General features: G+C 27.2%; 2 protein-coding genes across 2 annotated transcripts; one reads left to right on the forward strand and one right to left on the reverse strand.

Annotated features, from left to right (window-relative positions):
- Positions 1-6,647: 6,647 nt before the first annotated feature.
- Positions 6,648-8,125, reverse strand: LOC112695850 (CASP-like protein 1E1). Its single transcript, XM_025748363.3, has 2 exons — positions 7,811-8,125; positions 6,648-7,120 (listed from the first exon to the last, which is right to left on the reverse strand). Exons 1-2 carry the CDS (start codon positions 8,044-8,046, stop codon positions 6,748-6,750), a joined length of 609 nt encoding a protein of 202 aa, XP_025604148.1. The 5' UTR covers positions 8,047-8,125; the 3' UTR covers positions 6,648-6,747.
- Positions 8,126-9,622: 1,497 nt separating this feature from the next.
- Positions 9,623-10,488, forward strand: LOC112695851 (uncharacterized). Its single transcript, XM_025748364.3, has 3 exons — positions 9,623-9,778; positions 9,858-9,970; positions 10,057-10,488. The coding sequence occupies exons 1-3, from the start codon at positions 9,679-9,681 to the stop codon at positions 10,348-10,350; spliced, it is 507 nt and encodes a 168-aa protein (XP_025604149.1). The 5' UTR covers positions 9,623-9,678; the 3' UTR covers positions 10,351-10,488.
- The last annotated feature ends 318 nt before the right edge of the window (positions 10,489-10,806 follow it).

The following is a 10,806-nucleotide window of genomic DNA, read 5'->3' on the forward strand; positions in this document are numbered from 1 at the left end:
AATATTTTTTTTTAAAGATGATTTTTAATAATTAAAATTTAACACATATAATTAATTAAATTGTATTATTTTTATCAAAATTAAGCTAAACAAATTGATTTGAGTGAATAAATGATGAATTAAATTTTAAACTAATTTAAATTAATATTATTTTTTATAAAAAATGACTATAATACTTTTGTTATAGAAAATTATTAAAATATTCCTATTATATATATATATATATATATATATATATATATATATATTAATTCTGAAAATTCTAAATCTAAACTCTATAACAATAAAAAAATAAAAGATTAGAATTTAAGATTATCAAAATTAATATATATGTTCAATATTTAATTTACTATTTTTTCAATTAAATTTAATTATCTAGTTTAATTTTAATAAAAGTAACATAATTTAATTAATTATATATATTAAATTTTAATTATTAAAAAATATCTTTAATATTTCAGCGGCTCCCACTAATGTTGTAGCCACCGCACTCAATTTCTATAGAAGAGTTAAGAGTACTAGCTAAGACCATTCCAATTTCCAAATAGTCGTCCTTTAGAAGAGATGAAATTGCAAGCAGTCAAACTTGTACTTCAAACTTCGTATTATTTAAAGTTTTAAACACGGCACCAAAGACTACCTACCTTTCCTGTAGAAGACTAGAAGCTCACATTTTTTTTTTCTTTAATATTTTTGTATTGTCTATACACATTTTAAATCACAGTCACTTTTTTTTTATTTGTTATGTCAATATATCTAATATTTTAGACACAATATTTATTCGATATATCAATTTTTTATGTTTACTTTTTTTTATTTGTTGTGTCAATATATCTAACATTTTATACACAATATTTATTCAATATACATATTTTTTATGTTCGATTGTATTTTAATAAAAAATAAATCAAAAATTCTTTTTTAAATATATTTAAATATTACCTTATATCAATTTGTTTAATCTTATTTTTAACATGTATTATTGAAATAAATTTAAAAAATATATATATTATTAATTATTAAAATAAAAAATATTTTAAATATTTCATATAATTAAAAAAAGATAATAAAAATAATTAAAAAATTAATTTATATTTTAATATTAATAAAATATCAAAATATCATTATAATTTATCTAAAAATATTTTATATTATATATATATATATATATATTGTGTTCTTATATTTTATAAAAATATTAAATTCATGTGTCTGCATGTCCCGTATTGCATTGTGTTTTATGTATGTGTCTTTATTCATACATCATAATTTATACATAACTCAATATACTAATTGTTTGTTATAAATGATTCACACACATCTCTATGATAAAATTTTGTACTACATACACACTACTTTCATCCACGTATTTATATATGTATACAATACAAAATTCAAAAATTAAAAATAAAAACTCACTCTCAACCTTATTCTCGCGCTGAAACAAATGTTATTCTTTCTCCTTCCCTCACTCTCACTTTCACTCATATTCCGACGCGACTCCTTCCTCATCCTCATTCTCAACGGTAATTCTCCTTCCCTCTCTCTCTGGTGGTATGATTCTCCTTCACGCTCTTTCAGACACGGTTACGATTCTCCTTCCTCTATCTCGGATGCGTGCTCTCTGTCTCAGGGACAAATTTCATCGACTACATTTTTATTTTTTGATTCTACAAGGTAAATTTCTATTCCTTGTTTGATTCTGCATTTTTCTTGCATTTTTTCTTTTTCATTCGATCAGCTTCTTCGACGGCATTTTTCTTGTTCGTTTTGAGCTTTTATCAGTTTTTTCGACAACATTTTTCTTTTTCATTTTGAACTTCTATGAATCAACTTGTGTTGTGCATAATTTGTACTAAAAATATTTAAGTTAGGGTTTTGAATTAAAGTCTCAGTATGCTAATTTTAACAATTGATTATAACTGAATTTTTGTGATATGAGTTGGATTATGTTTAATTATTATATGAATAAGTTTGAATATGCTCAATTTTAAAAATTATATTATAGCATAGTTGATATGTCTACAACATGTTTGATTATAACTAGATTTTTGTGATATGATTTGGAGTCTATTTGATTATGTTCAACTTTTAAAACATGATATTATAGCATGTTTAATTATACTATACTTGATATTTGATTATTGAGTATTAATTTTTTTTATTTTTTGAATTTGATTGGATTTTAATTGTTTAATTTGCTAATTTTAAAAAATACAAAAAACTACACCAAAAAAAGTAGAAAGAGAACCAGAAAACAGAAACACAAAAAAAATGTATCCAAAAAAATTTTGAATGAGATAGAGTGAAAAAGGTATTTTGTCTTTATTTTTTATCTTTTATGCTAGAGTTTTTTTTGCAACTGATAAGGTCTTTGCATGCTCTTATTTTATTATGCTAATGACTACACAAAATATCCATTCATATTGCAACCATCTCTGCAATTCATCAAATTAGATCATCATTACTAAGCTTATAATAATACAATTGACAAAAAAATATTGGCAGTAATGAAATAAAGCCATAAATTATTAGGACATACTTTATAGCAGCTTGTAAATTAGATAAATAGCCACTGTGGTACCCAATCCGTTTCTCATCCTTTAGAGCATCCTTAATGGAGGTAAATGTGCTATTCCCATCATCCATCCCCGTCACAAGTCAAAACCATTGTTGACAGTAAAGATTTAGCTTTCTAGTCAAAACTATTATATATACACTTTTAATACTATTTATGAAACATGAAAGTAACAGAACAAAGTATATTTTAGATTAATGCTTTAGATTCTGTGACATAATATACATAGTAAGCATCAATTATGTAATTTATAATTTGAAGCTTATCATTTTCTGTGATATAGATTATAGATTGTAGAGTTTTCATATTTTTGTCTGTTGTAGTTCATCAAGGTTCTCATACTTTCTAGCACTATATACAATTATATAGAATTTGCCTGAGACAACACAGCATTTTAATTTTCAACATTAGGTGGTGCTAAAATAGATTAGGCCAGGATCTCATATCACATATCGATTAGAAAAAAGAGAAGGTAATAATGCAAAAGCTTACCCTTTTTTCAATAGCTTTAGTACCATTGAGTATTCTTAAAACTTAGATGTTACATTATTGTCTTATTCTTAAAATTTAGATTTGATCCTAGAACTTAAATTTGAGACTTTAGGTTAAGAGATTGAGATATTTATTATTTTAACTAATTGCAAGTTAGTAATCTGAATTGAAATTGAGCACGCTACTACTTTATATGTATGATTTGATTCGAATATAATTAGTATTTTCATTAAGGTAGTGCTATGATTTAATTTAATTGCTGAATTTATTTGGTGTATATGATTTGATTTGAATAACAGGATGATTGCCATAGATTTAAAAAAATATTATATACAAATGCTCTTATACCTACAAAATGATTGTCGAACTAATATTTTGGAGCTAGCAAAAGGTTATCAATTCCCAAAGATTGTCAATACAAAAGAAAGAAAGAAAAAGAAAGAAAGCTTTGAATACTTCGAAAGAGACAAAAGTACCAAAACAAAGAAAATTAGAAACCTCCCAAGTTAGTCCATATGTAAATGTTGGGACGAAAATCTTAGAAAGAATAATTGGAGATGAAAGAAGAAATTAAAAGTCCAAAAAAAATTTAGGACACATCGAGCGAAAAGAATTGATTATATAAATTTTCTATTAAACTTGTACTACTGAATTTGACTATTATGTTAGCAATTTTTTTACTATTAAATTTGATTATACTCAAATTTAGTGCTATATTTGACTAATAAGTTTGATTATACATGTTTACTGAGTTTGATTATACTCCGGTTCAGTGATTTACTATTGAGGTTGATTATACATATTTATTGAATTTGATTATAGTTAGGTTCGGTGCTATATTTGACTACTGAGTTTGATTATACATATTTACTGAGTTTGATTATACTCATGTTCAATACTATATTTGACTATTGAATTTAATTATACATATTTACTGAGTTTGATTATACTCAAATTCAGTATTTAACTATTGAATTTGATTATATGTGTTTATTGAACTTAATTATACTCAAATTCAGTACTATATTTAACTACTGAATTTGATTATATATATTTACTGAAATTTTTTTTAAAAAGTAAGCTTCTTAATATATAGATAGGAGATCTTGCACTATCAGAAAACATTGAAAACTTAAACTTGGGCAAAATCATATTTCTTGTTACATAAGAAGTTAGCAATAAACTAATTTTTATAAATAATGGAACGTAATTTTATTAATTTTAAAAATAATGAACTGAAATAATGCAAAAGACCTCAAAGTGACCAAATCAACCCTAACCTTTGTTCACAATAACAAAATTGTTCAGTTCAGTGTTCACCTTAGAAAAAAGGGTTATGTTCTTAAGCCAATAATAATTCAGAATCTTAACTAACTCAAAATATTGAGTGTAAATTCACTAATCATATATAAAATCAAAATTAAAACTATTACAAAGAAAAAAATTCAAGAGATGTAACAAATCTATTAAAAAAGAAATAAAACTATTATTTTTTCAAATGGTGGTTTTGTTACATTGAGTTCAACAAGGATACAAAGTCATATAGTTAGTTAGACGTAATGCTCAACTCCAAAGGTAACTCTACAACTGGTTAAAAAAATAGCAATTAATAAAGTGATGATAAAGCATTTTAGCAATAATAATAAAATTAATCAAACACTGAATTTGTCTGTGATCTCTCTTTCACATTTTTTATATGCTTCTTCCTATCTTGTTCAACAATTTTTTTTATAATAGATTGAAGCTTTTTTTTATGCCTACAAAAATATAATTAAACTCAGTAAACATGTATAATTAAACTCAATAGTCAAATATAGCACTGATCCTGAATATAATTAAATTTGATAAATATGATAATCAAATTCAATAGTCAAATATAACATTAAATTTTTACACATTCATAAAATCAGCATCATTATCTAATTTAAACAAATACAAAAATTTTAAACATGTAAATTATCAATTTGACTCCAATCCAAAAGCTAAACATTTTTCTCATTACACAACATACATGAATGCTTCTTATAGGTGTTTGGGCCTCCAAAAGACCAAAAAAGCAAGTTAGATTTTTTTTTTTCTGGGATTGCTGATTCAATAACATAGGGATCATCAAAGGTAACGAGTGAAAGAGAAAGGTTTGCAACAATTTAACATGAAATTTGAAAGATTGCAAGAACCATTCAAATAGCTGCTTCTGCACTCAAAGGAGAATTCAGCTAACTCATTACACCACATCACATGCAAATTCATTTCTATGTTTTGAGTTACATACTCGTAAATATTTCACTCGAATAGTTTTGACACTTATAAATGTACATAATGAAGTCACATATCAAAAGCATAAGTCAAATCAAAAGCATTTGTATAACTAAAAAATCAACAAAATTAAAATCAAATCAGAAATAAAATATGGATAATCAAAAATTAAAATCAAATCAAAAATAAAAAATTAATATATCAAATAAATTAAACACAAACTTTATCATTTAAATTTGTAGATTCTATTGAATCAAAAGTTATAATCAAAATCCTAAAATAACAAGAACTAAAAACGGTGTGAAACAAAGCAGAGGGAAGTGTGAACTGTGGAGAAGAGAAGAAAGCGACGAGTGAGGTTAGGATGATCGAAGAGAAATAAGGAGTGAGGTTGGCGTGATCAAAGACAACAGAAGAAAAGTGAGGTCCATAGAACCCTCTCTACAAAAAAAGAAGAAATTGCGAGAGATTTTGGTGCAATAAAAAAACTCCCAGCACCACCAGTGCGTTGTATTAGCTTCTTTATACGTAACCATATTTTCTATTGTATGTTAGTGAGAGTGACTGAAAGGTAGTATACAAATAGCGTTTTCGAAAAAAAAAAAAATTTACTTTTTCGTGTGTTTTCTTACCTTCTTAACTTTCATTCTATCTAAAGTCGTAACATGCTACATAGTGCGCGCGATGAAGCCAAAATTAATCGATCTAGTCATCATAATTAATCAAGAAGATTTTGATTGAATAATTTGTATGATATTTTACGTCTAATTAATTAATGAGCAATGCTAGGGGCCAGTAATTTTTGTGATTGTTAGCCATCAATTAGCCATCAATGATGATTTGATGATGTGAGATTGATGTGAGATTTTATCCAATGGCTCACCTTCCTCTGCTGGTTACATGTTGGCCAAAATTCAATAAAACTGCTGGTCCTCTAGACTTTTCCATAATTAATATTTGTTTACGTTTTCCAATTTTTCACCTTTTCTTTTTATGTCCAAATAAATTGGTAACGAGTTCACACACCTGATTTTACACACACATTATTCTCATCGTTTACATATAAGGATGGTGGATATATATAAATATACAGCTATTGATCTTGGGGTAGTTATACCTTTACTGCGTTTACCTACTTTAGAAAGTGAAATTACTCGAACCCACTCTTGCTTTCACAAAAACAAAGTATGTATATTTATTCCACTGCTCTTAAATTAATAGAGACACCTACCATCTGCTATTCCAATATTAAATAATATTAACTGAGCAAAGGAAAAAAAACACTTTGATTCGTTCAGATCAATCAAACATACATATATCAGATTAATTAACCGCTAGTATATATATTCATGAACACTATTGATGAGCATATGATATGATATACTATAACAAGATGTGATGATGATGTAATATTAATACAACTAAGTAGAAAACTTGTAATAATGGAGTTTGACCAGAGAGAAAAGAACCATGAAGAGGAAGGAAACGGATGCAAAGAAAGAGAGGAGAAATGCAGCGGTCATGTGGCGACAATATGCATCAAAGACATTGCAAACTTTCATCCATTGAATGTGGGAGTTTCCGTTCTGTGCGATTACTCCCACAGCAGCAGCAGCACCATTTGCTGAGAATAACAGTCCCATCATTACAAGGTCCATCACCGTTACACCAAACTCTACTACTGAAGTAGATAACACATCATTATTATCGTTTCTTCTTCTTTTTGCCATCTCCAACATCACCAAAGATGCAGCTGCATACGAGCATGCTATGGCATTTGACACCAACAAAAATCTGTAATTATTCCAAAAAAAAATAAAAAAATAATTAATCAATCATTTTATAAAATATATATATATTTAAATTATTATTATTTTTAAAACAAAAAATTCAACACAACAAAGTGAAACAATAAAAAGATACTAATACAAAAATACCATAAAAACCAAACAACCGTGAACTTATTTTATTAGTATTGTCATCCATAATTAATGGATCAAGAGCACACTACTCTTTATAACTAAAAAAAAAATTAATAATGACCTCTAAAATATAAAATATATATTAAAAATAAATTAAATAATATATATTTATATATAAAAATATTATTTACACTTTAAAATCAATTATTAAAATTAACTATCATATATATATATATATATATATATATATATATATATGTTTGTATGTGTATAATTTAATTTATTTTAATATGTATTTTAGTGACTAATTTGAATATATTTCTAAGATTAGGATTGATTTATAGTGAAAACTTAGATACAGTCGATTTTATGTGAAGTTGATAATTGAAAGCCATTAGATGATTTGACTGATTTGACTAAATTTTTATCTAACGACTTTAAGCTATCAAACTTCACGTGAAGAAAAGTGCACCTAAATTTTCAGCTTTATTTATATATAAATAGATAGCATGTAGCACTTTGAAAAAGAGAGATGGATGGATACATATAATAAAATACGTACACGGTAGCAGACAGGTATTCCCACTTAGCAGTGGCCTTGAAGTCGATACCAGCATAGGAAATGATCTTAGTCTCTTTATCAACACCAACAATGATGGTGGCAACAAGAGTAAGAAAGAGCCCAAGAAGGCGCACGACGACCTCGCAAGGCCGCCGTGTCGTGCCCATTAGTATTGCCCTCTCCACAACCTTGACGTTGCTTTGCAGTCCTCCACCTTCCACACTACTACTGCCCATATTTGTTTTTATTACTGATTACTACACCTGATGGCAAATATATGAATGAGAAGAGAAAGGTAAGGTGGGGAGGTTGGAGTAGCATTCAAGGCAACTTGTACTACGCCTTTGTACCCTATTTAATGTATCTCTCTACCAACGGCTACATCATCAACACACTGCTATACAAGCTAAAAATAAGAATACGAGAGATGTTAAAATTTAGAATACGGTAATTAATATTTAGAGTATTAGTTAAAGAAAAAGTCTAGGACCAGCAATTTTTATATTTTCTGGTCAACATTTAACCATCAAAATAAAAATGATAAATTTCTCACTATTAGATACTATTAGATATAATCTCACACTATTAAAAACACTATTGATAGCCAATTAATGATTACAAAACACTAAAATTCTTGGCCTCCTAGCATTCTTCATAGTTAAATATTAGTAAAAAATAATAAATTTTATTGATTATATAATATTATTTTAAAATAAATACCAAAAATGTATCTTTAGATTTAATGGTTTAAGTTTTTTTTATAAAAATTACTATGTCTCTCAAAAATGAGTTACTAAATCAGCTGTTATTTATCTATATATGATCAATGCTATATGATTAATAAAATTTATTATTTTTAACTAATATTATAATCAACTCTAAACAATTAAACATCAAAGATCAAATTATAATATAAATTCTAAATTCTAATGGTATAAAAATAAGGCGTTGGACTAAAGTGTTGCTTAATATTAATAAAAAATATTAACTCTTAATATTTTTTGTGTATAAATATATATGTTGTTTAACTCATTTTAAATATATATTTAATATTTTAATATATATTTTATATGGTTGGTTGATTTGGTGGCTTATTTTTAATATACACATAATATAATTATATTTTATATCTAAAAACTAGTATATTTAAATGAAAAAAAAATATAGTTTCAACAAATAATAAATCTTAAATTCTAAACTCAGATTCTTTATCAAAAATAGAGAAATTTGAATCCGTAACCATTTAGGTGAGTATAAAAAAATCATGTTATTTGAGTTATAGCTCGTTGCCAAATCGCACACAAGTTAAATAGTAAACTCTAAACTCATTTCATCAGTGTTATGATATTTGGTGAGTATGAAAAATTTTGGGAATGAAATCAGATTTAATTTAACTAGAAATTTAATTCTCTAAAACAATAAAAACTGAATATATAAATATTTTAAATTTAAAACAATGATGGAGTTATAAATAACATTTGTTTAGTTATACTTATAAGGGTGTTATAAACCTTTGTTTTTTTGGACAGGGAGGGTGTTATAAACTTATAATGGGCTCACAATAGTATAAGGCATTGCCCGATTGCCACCACTTCTGTATTGGGCTATTATTCAATCCCGATCCGCTCTTTCACGACCTACATTATAGTGGCTTTTTTTTTGGACAGGCTACATTATAATACGTGATTTTTGCTCTTATGACAGTATTGGACCCTTTTTGTTAACCGAAGGTGTGAAGACCAAAATGGGCCTTATTTCCTATCGGACCCAATCCAAAACATATTGGGCTGAAGAATTTGTCCACAAATTGATCTTCTGCAAATTAGGGTTTCCACTTTTCATTTTGTTCTCGCATTCCACAAAGCACAATGAAGAAGAACGAGGGAGTCAACGCGAGAATGAGAAAGAGGAAGAACTATTCCGGCAATGTGAAATCCGATAAAAGTCATTACAACCCTACTCTCATAAGTATGCTTCTTCTCTCTCTTAGAATTTTATATTGTAATAGAGGTTGAAGCAGTGATTTAGGTGATGCTTGTTTGTTCAGAGAAGCAAAAAGAATTCTACAAGAATGCGAAGAATATAAAGAAGTTTAAGAAGATGTTAAAGCAGCAAACGGAGCAAACCGATCCTTCCTCGGCACAGAAACTGATGATCGAGGTTCTTCGATATATTATATCTGTTATAGCTAGGTCATGATTCTAATAGTTGAATCCATTAATCAAACTTTCTATTTGATGGTGCAGAACGATGGAGCTGTGATGAAAGAGAATAAGGGCGAGAGTGAGAAGAGGAGGAATGGTTTGGAAGAATTGTACAGAAAGAAGCATGAAGAGAAAGAGAGAGAAAGAATGGAAAGAGAGGCAGCTTTGATGGCTAAGAAGGAAGAGAGAGAAGAGGCCCAAGCCAGAAGAAAAGCTCTGCGTGACAAAATGCTTAAGAAAACCAGAAAAGGGCAACCTCTTATGAAATACAGAATTCAGCATCTTTTGGATACTATTCAAGTCTCAACTCAAATCAAACCATCCAAATCTCCTTGATTCAAATTATATAACAATACCGATAGTTGTTGATTGTGCAAATTTAAAATCTTTGTATTCAAATTGTTTTCAGTACTTTGCTGACCATTGTAAACATTGTTCTGTTCAAAGTTAATTATCTTTGTTGATGACATAGAATATTATGAGTTATTAAAAGTTTGATTAAGACAAATTTGATTGGTAATTCGATCTATTTAACAACCAACTTAGAGTCTTAAACAATTATTATGTCTTATAATATGAACAAAGATCTTAGCTCACAAACAAGGCAGGAGAAAATTTCTAAACTGAAAATTTTATTTGATATAGAAGAAAGTATATGGTTTTACACAAAGACTTATAAAAATAGTAATGAACACTTGATCAAATACCCGGCTCATACAAACTCTTGAGATAACAGAAAAAACTCTGGTGACAAGATACACACAGCAGAGCCATATTATGAAGAAGAAGCTA

Source organism: Arachis hypogaea, chromosome 6 (assembly GCF_003086295.3).
Source record: "Arachis hypogaea cultivar Tifrunner chromosome 6, arahy.Tifrunner.gnm2.J5K5, whole genome shotgun sequence".
In the NCBI taxonomy this organism is placed as follows: domain Eukaryota; kingdom Viridiplantae; phylum Streptophyta; class Magnoliopsida; order Fabales; family Fabaceae; genus Arachis; species Arachis hypogaea.